Raw genomic sequence first — 18,321 nt, 5'->3', positions numbered from 1 at the left:
GGCCACAATGGGACGTAATACCATGTGCAGGGGTCGCTATTATTCTGATTTTGCACAAAAAAACACAGGCATTTTTTTTTTACGTATGCAAAAAAACATGGGAAGAGTATGCAAATCTGTCTTCCATGATGTAATTAGGAAGTCAGGTGCCTCAGTGTTGCAAACCAATAGAGGGCGCTCACTGGAATGTGCAAGCCTGTCTTCCCTGATTGCACATTCCAGTGAGCGCCCTCTATTGGTTTGAAACACTGAGGCACCTGACTTCCTAATTACATGATGGAAGACAGATTTTCATATTCTTCCCATGGTCCCTTGCAAAGTGGAGTGCTAAAGGCTTAATAAGTCTCCACACACCAATATGGTGGTCTCTCCCCAAGGAGTGACGATATCCCCATAACCCTACAAAAACACACTACGTGAACGCAATTTTACATCAAAGTAAAAGTTCCAGCTTTCCAGTTCCAGGAAATAGCAGTAAACGCATGCGTCCTAAAGCATCTGGTGGCAGCACTTCTGTGTTATGGTTTGTGGTATATGCCATACAAATATTGACCAGCACTCCGAAGACCTCATTTTTGATTTTTTAATTTAAATCGGCACGTCGAACAAAAAAGGTTACCTACCCCTGTGACATACAGCCCATGGTCATGTGATGAACACACAGGTGAATGGCTTGTTACCAGGCAGATGTCTGATTACTGTGCTGTGACTATAATGAGCTGTGCACCTGTGTGTACATCACATGACCATGGACTGTATCACATGACCATGGACTGATTTTTATCCATTGGGAGTAAACAGAATCAATGACAGCAAACATATACCGTATTTTTCGGACTATAAGACGCACTTTTTTTCCTCCCAATACGGGAGGAAAATGTGTGTGCGTCTTATAGTCCGAATGCAGCGTGTGCAGCGTCTGTGTCCCGTCTGTGAGAATCAAAAGGAGAGCAGCACGGTGCCTGCCTGCTCTGCCCCTCCTTCCCTGTCTGTGTCGCATGTTTGCAGGAGTGAGATATGAGAGGCAGGGAAGTAGGGGCGGGCCAGACAGGTGAAGGAAGCGTGGTTTCAAGCTTGCCGAGAAAACCACGCCTCCTTCTCCCGTCTGGCCCGCCCCTCCTTCACTGCCTCTCAGATCTGGCTCTTGCAATGAAGCCACACAGACAGGGAAGGAGGGGCGGGCCAAACGGGAGGAGGCGTGGTTTTCTCGGCAAGCTTGAAACCACGCCTCCTTCACCCGTCTGGCCCGCCCCTACTTCCCTGCCTGTGTGGCATCATTGCAGGAGCAAGATCTGAGAGGCAGTGAAGGAGGGACGAGCCAGACGGGTGAAAGGGGCGTGGTTTCAAGTTTGCTTAGAAAACCACACCTCCTTCACCCGTCTGGCCCGCCCCTTTTTCTCTTCTTGCATAGCTTCACTGCAGGGTGTCTCTTTCCATCCATGGATGAGATTAGATAGATAGATAGATAGACAGACAGACAGACAGATAGACAGATAGATAGATTAGATAGATATGTTCAAATCACCCCCATATCCCTAGAATACATATAAAACAAAAACATTACTGTGAAACACATACACATTTGGTATCCCTGTGTCCGAAAGCCCCCGGTTCTATTTACATTGGTGAAATATTATATTATTAGGTTATTAAATATTTCACCAATTTTTTTTTCCTTAAAATTTTTTTTTCCCTATTTTCCTCCTCTAAAACCTTAGTGCGTCTTATGGTCCGGTGCGTCTTATAGTCCGAAAAATACGGTAACTAGAAAACCGTGAGGAATTGATACAGAAAGTATATTGGAAAATTGTACAACTTTTTATTATACAAACATTAACATTTGTCTCTCAATATTGGCCTGAAAGTCGACAACCCCTTTAAGAGAATAAATACAATGATTCTGCTAATGTATGGAGAAAATACGAGTGTATGAGTCCTTACTATGTAAAGTACAAACTACAGTATATACAGTGGGGAAAAAAGTATTTAGTCAGCCACCAATTGTGCAAGTTCTCCCACTTAAAAAGACGAGGTCACACTGTAATTTACATCATAGGTAGACCTCAACTATGAGGAACAAAATGAGAACACAAATCCAGAAAATCACATCTGATTTGGAAAGAATTTATTTGCAAATTATGGTGGAAAATAAGTATTTGTTCACCTACAAACAAGCAAGATTTATGGCTCTCCCAGACCTGTAACTTCTTCTTTAAGAGTCTCCTCTTTCCTCCACTCATTACCTGTAGTAATGGCACCTGTGTGAACTTGTTATCAGTATAAGAGACACCTGTGCACACCCTCAAACAGTCAGACTCCAAACTCCACTATGGTGAAGACCAAAGAGCTGTCAAAGGACACCAGAAACAAAATTGTAGCCCTGCACCAGGCTGGGAAGACTGAATCTGCAATAGGCAACCAGCTTGGATTGAAGAAATCAACTGTGGGAGCAATAATTAGAAAATGGAAGACATACAAGACTACTGATAATCTCCCTCGATCTGGGGCTCCACGCAAAATCTCACCCCATGGGGTCAAAATGATCACAAGAACGGTGAGCAAAAATCCCAGAACCACACAGGGGACCTAGTGAATGAACTGCAGAGAGCTGGGACCAATGTAACAAAGCCTACCATCAGTAACACACTACACCGCCAGGGACTCAGATCCTGCAGTGCCAGACATGTCCCCCTGCTATAGTTAGTACGTGTCCGAGCCCGTCTGAAGTTTGCTAGAGAGCATTTTGGATGATCCACAAGAGTATTGGGAAAATCTCATATGGTCAGATGAAACCAAAGCAGAACTGTTTGGTAGAAAAACAACTCGTCGTGTTTGGAGGAGAAAAAGAAGGCTGAGTTGCATCCAAAGAACACCATACCTACTGTAAAGCATGGGGGTGGCAACATCATGCTTTGGGGCTGTTTCTCTGCAAAGGGACCAGGACGACTGATCCGGGTACATGAAAGAATGAATGGGGCCCAGTATCATGTAGATTTTGAGTGCAAACCTCCTTCCATCAGCAAGAGCAATGAAGATGAAACGTGGCTGGGTCTTTCAGCATGACAGTGATCCCAAGCACACCGCCAGGGTAACGAAGGAGTGGCTTTGTAAGAAGCATTTCAAGGTCCTGGAGTGGCCTGGCCAGTCTCCAGATCTCAACCCTATAGAAAACCTTTGGAGGGAGTTGAAAGTCTGTGCTGCCAAGCGACAGCCCCGAAACATCACTGCTCTAGAGGAGATCTGTATGGAGGAAAGGGCCAACATACCAGTTAGGGGGTGTTCACACTACCGTCATTGTCCGACAGGTAGTGTCCGTTGCGAATGTCCCTTCAAAATCTTGCATGGACATTAGCAGCGGACACTAGCTGTGTCCGTGACATTTTTTATTCATTTAAATGGACATTGGGTGCGTTGTTTTACACTCCATGCCTGTCCTTAAGTATCCGTTCCTACAGATGTCCGACTTTTCAAGCGGCCAGAAAAAACCTACATGTCGGGTTTTGCTGTCCTTTTGAAAAGTCGGACATCTTTAGGAACGAACACTTAAAGGGGTTGTCCTATCACAAGGATCCTATCTATACTGCTTGTTAATGTGAATGTAAGACTTTTCCTAAATACACTGCTTCAGCAAAACAGCTTTGTTTGTCCACCATCTTACTTTATTCAATTCTTTGTGGCCACAGCCCTGACTTAGCTGCTCATGAGTCAAGTGATGTATCTGCTGCTCTGAGGGGGGAGGGAGGAGGGGCTAAGTGCAGGGGAGCGAGCCTGTGTATCTAGCTATTCCTGTGTCTACACCATGTGACCTAGGTCCCTGCTCTCAGATAGTGGAGAGGAGCTGCTTTCATTTCTTCTGTTCTCCCAGTTATCAGGTTAGCTAACTCAGTTGCGTTCATTATGGCAGAGACAGGCAGTCTCTGTATGTAACACAGAATGGAGTTGCTGCTGCCTGTACTTCATAGTCCAATATGGGTGGGCGGAGCTACATGATAATTTGGAGGTGGAGCTAAACCGCAAGTTGCACGTGAAACCCCGCCCACCAAATGATGCAAGAAACCAGGAAGAAAGAAGATTTTACAGGAGTGAAGACTGGTGAGTATGCGACGTGGGAATATCCCTTTAAGGACAGGCACGGACTGCAAAACAACGCACCCAATCACCATTTAAATGAATGAAAAATGTCACGGACACAGCTAGTGTCCGCTGCTAATGTCCGTGCAAGATTTTGAACGGATATTCCCAGCGGACACTACCTGTCGGACACTGACGGTAGTGTGAACGCTCCCTAACAGTGTGTGCCAACCTTCTGAAGACTTACAGAAAACGTTTGACTTCTATCATTGCCAACAAAGGATATATAACAAAGTATTGAGATGAACTTTTGTTACTGACCAAATACTTAGTTTCCACCATAATTTGCAAATAAATTCTTTCCAAATCAGACAAAGTGATTTTCTGGATTTGTTTCTCATTTTGTCTCTCATAGTTGAGGTCTACCTATGATGTCAATTACAGTGCGACCTCATCTTTTTAAGTGGGAGAACTTGCACAATTGGAGGCTGACTAAATACTTTTTTTTCCCCGACTGTAAAGCTAGAAGTAGCTAAACCAATACAGTCTATATATTTATTTTACTTTATCTCCACGTCATAGCACATTTGCAGTTAATGTGACATTATTCTGATTAACAGATTAACCTAGCTGGGATTTGGAGAACAACCGCATAGGTGGTCAACAGGGATGGAGCTGAGAAACAATGCATGCAGAAGGTTGGTATTACTATAAGGCTCCGTTCTCAAGGAGTAACGCGCTGCTCATTTAGACACGTATACACATGTCAGAGCGCGGCGCTTCAAAACAGATCCCATTGAGTTCAATGGGAGCCGACTTACGCGCACTACACATTGAAATCAAAGGGAGGCTTTGTAACCCATTGATTTCAATGTGTAGCGCACATAAGTGGGCACCCATTGAAATCAATGGGATCTGTTTTGAAGCGCCGCGCTCTGACATGTGTTTAAGTGTCTAAATGAGAACGGAGCCTAAGTATACAAAGTAGATAGAATAGGTGTCATAATACGGACCAGAAGTTCCATGACAAACATATCAATCCAATCTCAGGTATCGACTCATGGAGACAGGGCCAGACTACGCATATACGGCCAGTATTTGACAAATGGGTACAGGAGCTGTTGATTAAATTTCCATCTGTAATGAGGTCTCTATTGCCAATAGCTACTGACCTGCACAGTTTTCCATTGAATAGTGTAAAACACCTATGGCTGCCAACACTGCTGTTCTGCAAATAAAACTTCTCAGTTTAAGGCAAATCTGATATTTGCTGTACAGTAGGATTCCTTGTGAAACTTCAGAAAACAAGTACTTGATTTACACATGTATGGTACTGCAGGTGGATGGTGGCCTCATTCACACGTCTATTGTACGAGGTATGAGGTCCCTGTTACTTGTGGACAGCAAACAATCCTGCTCAATTTCAGGCACTGTACAGTTTATGGTTGATTGAATCCATTTTTTTTTTTTTTTTTTTTTTTACTTTGTTATACTTTTCTAGTATTTTCTAGTAACCATAGACATTAATGTAGCTCCCTGGTCCAATTGATTGCTGGATAGGTAACAAATGTATGATCGCCAGGGGACAAACTTCTGGGAACAGGAGTCCAAGAGTCCACTTTGCACATGACCAAGTACTGCTCATTTATGACCACCACCCAAATCACTTTTAGCAGACTGACCATACCTGTCTACATTATCTCTGTCATCCTCACTGAAGTGAATGGTGCGCAATTGCACAACACCCTCAAAGGCAACACATTTCATGTGGAAATGTTTTTAATTCCACAACATGGGTATGAGATAACATAAAATCTCATTCACTTTGGATCAGTTAAAAAAACCCAGACACATTAACATCAGTAATGCTAGAGTCACACTTGCACCTGGTATAACTAAAAAAAAACTGGTCCATTTGTGTGTTTTTTTTTATATATATATCTGTTGTTTTTTTCTTCTCCTTCTTTATGCGTGCCTACATCATAAATAGACAACATATTAAATTTAGTCTAATGCTAGGTTCACACTAGCGTTTGGGTTTCCATCTTTCTAGTTCACATGGGGAAAATGGTGGAGAGAAAAGTCCTCCTTGCAGGACTTTTCTCTCCGTCAATTTTACGCGAAATGGGGGACGGAGTCTCGTATAGAAACTCCAATGCTAGTGTGAACCTAGCGAAAAAAAGGCTCACTTTGGAAAAATATATGAAAAAGGTACAGATGATATATAATCCCAATGTCTTCATTCTTTTGTGACATAAAAATCAACTGTGTAGTACTGTGAGAGATATGGCGGGTACTTTGTAGTACACCGCTACTACTGTCATCTAAAGCAACTGGTTGTGAACTGATTTTACATATAAGTCAAGCCTGAAAAAAGTTGTCAGTGTGATCCTAGCAGTAGTGACACAGATAGATGTCCCCTTGATGAAGACTACTATGCCCTGCATGGGCGATGTGGGGAACCTAATTACAAATATCAGTTCAGGCTTTCCTATAAAGTGGGCACCAGCATCTGCTTGGTCATTCCAGTCTGCAGGCAAGAATATAAGAGTTAGGACACAGAGATTAGGTGTTTTTTTTGTCTTCCAGGGGAGTGGTCTTCTCAAAGAAGATGGCCGAGATACATAAAAGATGGCAATAAATAGAAGCCTATAAATACAAGATATAGAATCACTCATGAAACAGCTGCTCATAAATATGTTCTTAATTTCTATATTATTGGCACCAGCATGAGTATACCGGTACATACAGAGATTGACAACGTCCCGAGGTGAACCCCGAACCAGGTATTGCAGTGAATAGTAAAATCCATTCACTTCCATTACACTATATTATAGAACTATGGCAATGACAAGCCTGGGGGCCTTCAATAGGCTCAGTAACCATCCACTGTTTATGGTGTTCAGGATTAGTAACATTCATGGTTTATATGTCAACAGCAAAGGTTCTGGCTGTCCTGTGTCTTATTTTCCTTCAGGTTGTTCAAGCATAATTTTCTTTTGTAATGGCCAGATCTTCTCATAGTATGTCCCAAATAGTCTATCCAGTATGTAGTAAGTCCAAGGGGCTACATGTTTGTTTACTTGCTGTTTTAGGTGTTCCTAATCCCTTAATGACCAAGACTTTGGGGCCTTGACTACCAAGCACAGTTTGGTGACATTTAGTACATGCTGGGCTTACAAATGTAAGGTGCTAAGTTTTGGGAGAGCATTATCAGTAAATGATAACACTAAACCGACATATTTATCCAAGGGAGACACAAAGCTGTTAATGCGTGAAGCGATCTGGTCTGATCTGAAGGTAGTTGTCACGACCTGAAGACTTGTATAAAAATTGTGTGTTTTTCTGGTGGGGTTTTGATCCAGTGGTCTGGGGTCTTCCTTGCCACTGGGCCATCTGTTTGGGCATTGAGTTTTAGCCTTCAAAATTTACTTGAGTTTTTTTGGATCGAACCTCAGGTATTGGTTGTTACCATTATCCTATGAGACGATTCTGGGGCCTTTATTAGGAGGAGGGCTGGCTTCACTAGTTGCCGTTTTTTGTTGTTACCAACTGGAATTTGTGGCTCTGGGAGGAGTATTGTTTTGTGGAATTACAACTGACTAGCAAGTGGTGTGAGTGTGGCCTTGTGTCTGAGTCTGGTTTGTCCCTCCAAGTTTTATTAATAAAGTTTGAGCCACATAGAACGGACATGTTTTTGTACTTCATTCAAAGTTTTGCCCTGACACTAACTCATTGCCTAACTGACTCTGACATGCTGTTTCACCTTTCCCAGTCTCTAACCCACAGTGAGTAATACCTCTGTATACCCAGCGTAAGGGATTGTGCACATTAGCACACAGCCTGTACAGTAGCATATGGAGTCTGCATATGTAGAGATAGTCTCCACTAAAACCAATGCCTCTAGGTCAGACTAAATCTCTACAGAAGTCTGATGAAGCATACCACAACATTTTATCTATCAGATTCACATGAAATCCGACAGCAAAAATCCATATGAAGTGGCAGGCACAGGGAAGTACAGTAAAGGACTTACAGACCTCTATAGCAGCCCTATTACAGCACTGTACAAGCCAGCAGTGTGCATGAGCCCTTATACTCATGCAATCATTCACTATGTTAATAATTTTCAGTATGTTACTAATAACTCACTTGGCAGAGCTGTAAACTTCAGCTGTCCATCTTAGAAATATAAGAATTATTTATAGTGTGCCACATGATCTTACCGGGGATTCTACTTTGGGCTTCCTTTCAGGTGCAAAATTTCATACCAACTATCTTATTACAAAGACCTGTGTAATACAGACCCATGACCTCGGAGCCCGGTAAATCTCAATGTGAATTAATATATAATCTGTGTTGTTTGTAAAGCACAAGGACTACCCCCAGGATTATCATGGACTTGGCTGCTATAACAAATACATCCTGTACATTACAGATGACCCTGCCGGACCTGACACATAATTCTTCTGCAGTTACACTCACATAAGCTACCACTTTATTACTGACACTAGTAAGGGCTGCCGCTGTAAACAGGAGTACAGCTGTGTCACATATCACAGTGTCAGCAGCAGACATAGACCACAGCAATAAATCCTGTGTGACCGCGGGGTTTACAGCATATGCTGATATGCTGCAAAGACCTAAATTGTGACCCCAGCTTATTGATGATGATAATGATGAAATGAACGCTGTCACAGACAGATCCTTCATCAGTGTATAAAATATTACTCTCAATACAATCTCAGGATAACTGTGTGTACTACTCACCTAACTAATTCCCTGGTAATACTGAAATACTCACCTCACTGATCCCCTGGCAATACTCACCTCACTGATCCCCTGGTAATACTCACCTCACTAATCCCTTGGTAATACCCTCCTCACTGATCACCTGGCTATAATTCATGCCATAAAACGGACATGAGTTATACCTGAAATCTGCACCATCCCCATGCTAGCATATTTCGATAATTATGGTGCACAGTGTGCATATTTTTTCACAGCTAGCACACTGACCCATTATTCTCTATGGTGCCATACACATGCCCATGTATTATCATGGGCCTAAGTTATGGGACCGTGAACCCTGGGCAGAGATTCGCTGTCCGGATCCCAGTAATGGTTAAAATTTTACATTTGAAGCCTTCACATCTGCGTTCGGTATTCCGTTCGGGAAGTCCCCTTGGAGATACCCCGAACAGAATACCGAACACATTGACAAGCGGAGAGCAGTTTGTTTTATGCACGGTGTCCACATAGAACATGCAGAGAGAAAAGTACTTCATGAACTACTTTCCTCTCCGCATGACTCGTATGGACACCGGGCGGAAAACACATGGACCCATTATAGCCTATGGGGGTCCGTGTGCTTTCATTGCTCACTGCTTGTCAATGTGTTCAGAATTCCATTCAAGGGGTCCCCAAGTGGACTCCCCGAATGGAATACCGAACGCAGATGTGAACCAGGCCTTAGTGTATGGGGGCAGTATTCAAAACCCACTGCTGTAAATCATGCGGGAGCAAGTCTGTCCTTGAACAGCAGACCTGCGGGGGGTCTTGAATGTTACCCTTTCAAATCTGATATTGATGATCTATTCTACAGATGGCCATCAATAATGAAAACTGGATAACCATTTAATACCTTGCAGCACTGTCAGATGTGCTAGAATTATTAAGTAGTTTCAGCTTCCTATTAATTCTGGTGCATTTAAGAAGGTACCATGCACCAGTGACTGCTGTAGATTTTGCTTATGATGTGTGTTTTATGGCAGCAAGTTCTAGTAAATCTTGATCTGCCATTATACCTGTCCCATTCTTCAGAACTTTGACAAAAGTGGTGAGTATAGCAAAAAATGCCAAAAACGTACAATTTTTTTGTGCAAAAAAACTGCACTAAAAATTGCAACTATGTCATGCCTTGTATGATAAATAAATGCCATCATGTCATCATTTCCAAGATCTCTACTTGCTGTCAGTGTACTATATTGCAATACAAAGTTAGCAAGTTGCATAACTGTTTCATGATACTGTAACTAAAGTGTAACATATAACGGAAACATGTATAGTGGAGGTTCCTGAGATCCCCTCTAATTCCTAGAATAAAGGGACAAATGCTTTCCTAGGTTCACTATATCATTTGGCTCTAGTCCCTTTCCCCAGCAGGCAGCGTATGGTCATTGGTCTTATCATGTCAGAATCTGGACCCGTCATAAAACCCGGGATTGGTGTCGTGTCTATATGACATTCCTGACATGTTTAGTACCTGCTGCACACATGTCAGGGGCCACACGTGGCCCTAACTCACTGATGGGGACTATTTCTGTAAATTATTATATATAACTATTATAGTTTAGGTATTACACAATCCGGTGTGTTCCTGTTGAATGCTCATCTATTACATAGAAATTGCTCTTTAATAAGACAATACAGGGTATATACATTGTCACATTTTGAGGTCACATTACACAATGTCCTACTGTTCAGTGCCTGCTCCAAAAGTATCAGGAAGTTGTGGCAGCGCTGAGCACTGTATGTCCCAGCCACATTGTGTCGCCGCATTAGATATGTATTATTAGGCTATACATGGCTTCTCCCAGCTGAGACCCCATACTGTCCCAGTGAAGGGCCCCTACAAAGCCCACTGTACAATTTACGCCGCTGAATTACTACAGAGGAAATGAGCAATGTGTAGGGGTTATATGGACATTCTCTAATGGCACCTCATTTATCAAAACTACCTCAGAGAAAGAGTTTCAGGCTACCAATAGCAACCACAGGCCATACTCCATTTTGTCTGTAAAATGAAAGCTAGACTGTGATTGGCTGCTGTTGGCAGCGGGGTCACTTCTTACCTCAGGTAATTTGATACATTTTCCAAAGTGCCTCTAAAAATAAAAGGTTAATTCTGATTGGTTGCTATGGGCAACGTCTTCACTTTTTACACCAGTTTTACTACATACAGTATCCCCCGTACCCATTGAGTGTAAGTATTCATTTGAATGGATTTTTAATGCAAACCGCCAGGGTCCATATGCAGTCTCTCCACAGGGAAACTGTTTTTTTTTTTTTGGCTGGACACAAAATCCTGCATATCCGACTTTGTGCCCGTGCAATAAAACGGTTTGACTGCAGAAAGCCTGCAGGCGGACATCGGCGGTTTGCTTTTAAAACCCATTCAAATGGTCTGCCGGGAAGCCGTCCCCTATGCAGTTTATCTGGGGAATAGAAGGGAGACCCAGCAGGTGGACACGGGCGCAAGTGTGAACGTCCCCTTACCTGTATTCTATGTTTCGGAACAAAAATCTAAAAGTTTGCAAAAAACGATTTTCTCTTAAAATCACCATATTCAGACACTCGTAACTTTTTTATATTTCCATGTACGGAGATGCATAGGATGTCTTTTTGCGGGGCCAGGTGTACTTTTTAGTTACAGTCCTATGAAAAAGTTTGGGCACCCCTATTAATCTTAATCATTTTTAGTTCTAAATATTTTGGTATTTGCAACAGTCATTTCAGTTTGATATATCTAATAACTGATGGACACAGTAATATTTCAGGATTGAAATGAGGTTTATTGTACTAACAGAAAATGTGCAATATGCATTAAACCAAAATTTGACCGGTGCAAAAGTATGGGCACCCTTATCATTTTATTGATTTGAATACTCCTAACTACTTTTTACTGACTTACTGAAGCACAAAATTGGTTTTGTAACCTCACTGAGCTTTGAACTTCATAGCCAGGTGTAATCATGAGAAAAGGTATTTAAGGTGGCCAATTGTAAGTTGTTCTACTATTTGAATCTCCTCTGAAGAGTGGCATCATGGGCTACAATAAACCTCATTTCAATCCTGAAATATTACTGTGTCCATCAGTTATTAGATATATCAAACTGAAATGGCTGTTGCAAACACCAAAATATTTAGAACTAAAAATGATTAAGATTAATAGGGGTGCCCAAACTTTTTCATAGAACTGTATACCACTTTGGGGAATGTCTATTGCGTTCATCATATTTTATTCATATATTTATCAGAGGCGAAAATGCGAAAAAATGGTGATTCAGCACTTCTAATCTTTTTATCGCTAGTGTTCACCGTTTTATAAATTTGTAGATCAGGTATTTTCAGACACAGGGATACCAAATATGTGTGTTTCACAGTAATTTCTTACTTTTTTATGTACTTTAGGGAAAAGGGGGTGAGCTAAACTTTTAACGTTTTTTAAATTTTTATACATATATTTTTTTATACTTTATTTATTAGACCCCTTAAGGGTCTTGAACCCCAGGGGGTCTGATCAATAATGCAATGCATTACAAAGCTAATACATGAAAAAATACTGTAATTTGTATGACAGGCTGCATAAAGTAACCTGTCATATAAGTGAATGCCAGGAAAGACTGAGAGCCTTCATTTGGTTCCCAGGACAAGCAGCAACAGAAGTTGTTCCAGGTGCTGATGATCCTACCAAAAATGGTGCCACGGTTGGCTATCACCAAGGTACCAGGAGCCTTAAAGGGATTCTACAATTAGGGCTCATTCACACAGAGTAAACGCCAGCTTATTCTGAACGTAAAACACATTCAGAATCAGCGGCGTATAAAGCAGTTCCATTCATTTCTATGGGAGCGGGGATACGAGCGCTCCCCATAGAAATTAATGGGCTGCTTTTTTCACTACGAGCAGTCCCATTGAAGTGAATGGGATGTGCTCGCGTGTATGGCTAGCTCTGCTCATGCCAAACCGTACACACAGCGCTTCCCATTCACTTCAATGGGAGTGCTCGTAGTGAAAGAAGCAGCCCATTCATTTCTATGGGGAGCGCTCGTATGCCGGCTCCCATAGAAATGAATGGAACTGCTTTATACGCAGGATCGAGAATAACTTTCTGATTATTGGGAGTAACAAATGGGACCCCCACTGATCAACATGTTATCGTCTATCCTATGGATAAGGCATAACTTGAAATTATTGAAATACCCCTAATACTGTGTCAGGCACAAGGTCTCACACAACCAAGGTCCTTGATGGTGTGATTTGGTGGTTATGAATAGCTGGGTATCCCTGCTCATACAAAGGCTGTTGGTGGGTACATCGCTGCCGCTGTTGTAGAGATGAAACTTTACAACAGCCACACTAGTTAGTGGGGTTATAATAGGAATACTGATCTTACTAAAGTTTTTTTCTATCTGAGCCTATAATAAATACCACAGCCTGATTTTATCCAGTTTATCTGGTGTCGTTATTTATTATTAGGATATTCTGTATATATTCATTGTTTATTCATTGAACTAATAATAAATATTGTTTATTATAATATTGTTTATTATGCTAGCAATTGTGATCTTATGTGAACACATTACAGCAAAGCCGCCAATCCTGTGGAATTTAGCAGGACCAGGTGACTACCTTCTGGGTACAGGTGACTCCCAGTAAGATGGATCTGGTATACTAAATTTCAACATCTCACCCTTTTACTCTCAGGGAACATAAGTTGCCATCAGATGTGTGTGTCCAGGTTCAGAAGAATATAGAGCGATAGATGTTACTGTTTGTATAATGAAAACTTCAAAAATTTTCCAGTGTACTTTTTGTATAATTTCCTCACCAGATCTCTGCTTACTGTCATTCTTTCTGCTTACTCCCAGTGGATATAAATCAGTCCATAGTCATGTGATATACGGCCCATGGTCATGTGATATATAGTCTATAGTCATGTGATATACAGTTCATGGTCATGTGATATATAGTCCATAGTTACGTAATGTACAGTCTATGGTCATGTGATGTACAGCCATGGACTGAACATCACATGACCATGGACTGGTATATCACATGACCATAGACTGTATATCACATGACCATGGACTGTACATCACGTGACTATGGACTGGTATATCACATGACCATAGACTGTATATCACATGACCATGGACTGTACATCACGTGACTATGGACTGTATATCACATGACCAGGGACTGTACATCACATGACCATAGACTGTATATCACATGACACACCAGCCAAGCCAAGTGCGCAAACTGTAGTGTCTGATAAGTGTCTGTATGAAATCAGAGTTATACAGAGGTACAGCAAGACCCCACAGACTTCTATAGGCAACATATTATTATGGTAGCCATATTGGATATCACCCAGCTTTCCTATGAGTCAAATACCACCTAGGAGATTTTCAAACTCAGCAGATTTGTTGCAGAAAATTATTGCAACTGCAAATCTATTCATTATAATGAGATTGTTCCAACAGAACTGAAATCCCCATGAATGGGACAATTGCAAACATTTCTGCAACAAATTTGCCCTGTGTGAATGTAACCTTAGAGGACAGTCCACAGCTGTGTGTGGCATACACATACATGACAGGTATATACAGCAGTTACATAGTATGGCACAGCTTGGTATACAGGGGAATAGACTGAATGTGAGCAGCCATGATCCGCCTCACAGGTGACAGGTGCAGCAGGTGGCAGTATATAATGGGCAGCCTCCAGGGCATAGTATTAGCAGTGCCCATATATCAAGGTATTGATGTGCTGTATACAGTAGTATAGATGTCCTTGTCCTGGCAGGGCTTGGCATGACCTGCAGGAAGGTGGCAGTGCCAGGAGGCAGGGTATATAGCAGCTGGCACCTCCTCCGCCATATACATGTACACTCCTCTTACCGTCTCCTTGGCAGCACTGACAGGCACCAGGATGCCAGCTCCTCTCAGACCTGGCATTATCTCGCCCGACTTCAGGCCCTTGTCGCGATAGAGTCGCTCTCCCCAGTTCTGAACGCGGCCGTCACGATAGATGGCATAGCAAGCCAATGCCAGTCCTGCCCCAGCTGCCCCGGACACCAGTAACAGCAGTGAGGACCTGGAGGAGGAGGAAGAGCCCGGGCTGTGCACGGAGAAAAGCCTTGTGTGTGCTGGTGGGCATAGCTGCTGCTGGGCACGGAGGGCACGGAGGAGCCTGCGAAGAGCAGCCATCTGCGGGAGTGACAGCGGGGGAGGGGGCGAGAGGAGCTGCAAACATCGCGAGAGGAGGGAGCTGTCACCACGTGCGAGAACTCTGCGGATGGGATGCTGTGCACAGCACCACTGTACTATGTATATATACACACACATCTATGTATATATGTATACCCTGCCCGGTCTATATACAAGTGTCCACAACCCCTAACTACAGTATATACCCTGCACTGTGCATATAACTGCTCTCATCCCCCAAATAAAGTATATATTCTGCAATGTCTATATAGCACTTCAAATCCCTCCAAATACAGTATATAACCGTACATGTGGAAAGTTATATACTGTATTTGGAGGGATTTGAAGCGTCATATAGACATTGCAGAATACATATGTATAATATATATATATGTATATATATAATATATATTTATATATATATATATATATATATATATATATATATATATATATATATCTGCACACATGTTCTAATTACAGTATATACCCATTCACTCTACATTCACATCCCACAAATGCAGTATATATTCCGCAATGTCTATATATTATTGTTCACATCTCCAAATACAATCTAAGAGTTATATATATATATATATATATATATATATATATACACACACACACACATACATATACATTATATGCACCGTATAAACCGCACAAGTGTTCTATGTACAGTATATACCAATTCATTGTACATCCTCTAAATACAGTATATAACCTTGCGATGTGTAGTCGCAGGGAGATGATGAAACTAGGTTTTGATCAAATTCCGGAAGATATTAAAATAACAACTCTGTGGGGTCATTTCCCTAAAGAAAGTCAGTGATTTGATCAAATCCCCGAACTGTTTGACAAGTATTTATTTATTAAGCAGCGTTATTACATGTAGAGCCAGTAATACAATAATAGTCATTGAAACACAAATTATTTATTCAAAACTAATTAACAAAATAAATAGGTACTTAAGCAGATATTTTTTAGTACCTACTTCCATAACATGGTAATTGTTTTCCATAATAGTCCTGTGTATGTGTCCGTTGTAGTCTAAGTAATTGCGGCTAATTGTAAACTGTTCAATGACTGTGAAGCTTCTTCTATCCTTTCGCAAAGGTTTTTCTTTATCATGCCGCTTATTCAAGACACATCCTGATCTTTCATTAAACTGTTCTACAGATACAAATTCGGTCAGAGTTTGATTTTTCTTTCTATATCTGAACGCATTTTTCGTGTGCAATACGTCAGAAGTGCGGTGCGCTGGCCAGCATGGAGGCCGGAGGGGAGCGGTGGTGCGAGTCCTGACTTGTGTTATTTCATCATTTCACTAAAACAGTTCAGGGATTTGATCAAATCACTGACTTTCTTTAGGGAAATGACCCCACAGAGTTGTTATTTTAACATCTTCTGGGATTTGATCAAATCCCTAGTTTCATCATTTCCCTGCGACATATATGTGTAGAGCCATACAAACTTTTTAGCGACAATATATACCCTTGAGTTTTTCATATAACTACCCACATAATCCAAGTACAGAATATTCTCTTTCACCCTGTATATAACTGTCTACAGTTTTTAAAATAAACAGTGGAATATACTCCATCATTGTGTATATATAACTTTTCACATCCTTCACATACACTATGCACTTCTGTGTCGTTTATATACATACTCTAAATACGGTATATAACTGTCCACCAGGGCCGATATTAATGGGGAAAAACTGGGCATTTGCCCAGGGCCCTCTTCCCCAAAGAGGCTCCTGGGATCCGGAGCCTAATGACTCCATATACTGGAGTCAGTCCCAGCCATATCAATATCAGAAAGGGACCCAGCGTCATGTGCTGCATGGCCCCTTTCCAAGGTGAGTAAAAATAACAAACATTTTTTTTTTTTTTTAATGTAGATTGTGAGCCCCATATAGAGCTCACAATGTACATTTTTCCCTCTCAGTATGTCTTTTTTGGAATATGGGATGAAAATCCATGCAAACACAGGGAGAACATACAAACTCCTTGCAGATGGTTTTTTGCCCTTGGCGGGATTTGAGCACCAGGACTCCAGTGCTGCAAGGCTGCAGTGCTAACTACTGAGCCACCGTGTGGCCCCTAAAAATAACAAACATTTTTACATAACTGTCCTAGGCGCCCAGAGTCATTTTCTGGCCTCAGCGGTTACGTGGGGTGTGCTGACAGTGTGCCTCATGTAACCACTGAAGCGTCCAGAACGCGTGATGTCAGCCAGCCGCAGAGAACAGGAAGCCAGCGGCGAGGTCAGCGGAGCAGCGTGAGGAGGCCCAGGAGAGGTAAGGCAAGGTGTGTATAACTATTTGTTATTTTCCCTTACCTCCCCTGGGCCTCCGATTATTATACTATGAGGTGTAGTGACCCCAAAGTATAATATATAGTACTGAGCCTGTAGTGCCACTTTGGAGCATTATACTGGGGGCTCCCTCTGGATAGCATATCATACTGTGTGAGCCAGAGTGGAGCAGTATACTGGGGGAGGGGTCCCAATGGAGAGCTTGTTATATTCCATGGGGCCTCTGTGGAGTATTATATGGCGGGCTCAGCATGTTATAGACTGTGGGGCCACTGTTGATCATTATATTGGGGGGCCGCACAGCATAGCATATCATACTGTATGGGGCCACTATGGTGCATTATACTGGGTGAGGGGTCCCTCTGGAGAGCATGTTATATTCTGCGGGGCCTCTTTGGAACATTATATTGGCGCACCACTCTGGTGAGCATATTATACTGTTTTGGGCCACTGTGGAGCATTATACTAGGGGGGGGACTGTGGAGCATTATACTAGGGAAGCTCACTGGGGAGCATATTATACTATGGGCCACTTTGGCGCTTGATATTGGGGGGAAGGGGCAGTGTGGGGAGCTTGATATACTGTGTGGGGCCACTGTGGAGTGTATTATATTGTGTGGGTCTTCTTGGGAACTTCTTGAGGCAGTATATTATACTGTGTAGAGGCCATTTTGGAGCATGTTATACTGTGTGGGGTCTACTGTGGAGTATTATACTGGGGGGGACGTTCTGGGGAGCATAATATATTGCGCGGGGCCAATATGGAGAATTATTTAGGGGGCGCACTAAGGAGAATTATATAAGGGGGTCCTCTGGAGATCATATAATACTGCGTGGGTCCTGCTGTGGAGCATTACACTGGGGGGGATGCTCTGGGGAGCATAATATATTGCATGGGACCACTGTGGAGCAATATACTGGGGGGCACTGT

The 18,321-nt window shown here is 42.2% G+C and overlaps 1 protein-coding gene across 3 annotated transcripts in view; it reads right to left on the bottom strand.

Annotated features, from left to right (window-relative positions):
* MICU3 (mitochondrial calcium uptake family member 3) overlaps positions 1-15,095 on the bottom strand; it is a 128,711-nt gene extending 113,616 nt beyond the window's left edge. For 2 of the 3 annotated variants that reach the window (XM_075258721.1, XM_075258730.1), the window contains exon 1: positions 14,760-15,090. In XM_075258721.1, the coding sequence (XP_075114822.1) occupies positions 14,760-15,068 (309 nt within the window). In that variant the 5' untranslated portion in view covers positions 15,069-15,090. Of the gene's footprint in view, positions 1-14,759 lie in introns of all 3 variants that reach the window. The other variant, XM_075258738.1, reaches the window with a different exon arrangement.
* Between the last annotated feature and the right edge of the window lie 3,226 nt (positions 15,096-18,321).

This window comes from Leptodactylus fuscus, chromosome 1 (genome assembly GCF_031893055.1).
Source record: "Leptodactylus fuscus isolate aLepFus1 chromosome 1, aLepFus1.hap2, whole genome shotgun sequence".
NCBI lineage: Eukaryota > Metazoa > Chordata > Amphibia > Anura > Leptodactylidae > Leptodactylus > Leptodactylus fuscus.
Note: the sequence above shows the minus strand (reverse complement) of the source record. Positions and strands in the feature narration are given on the sequence as shown.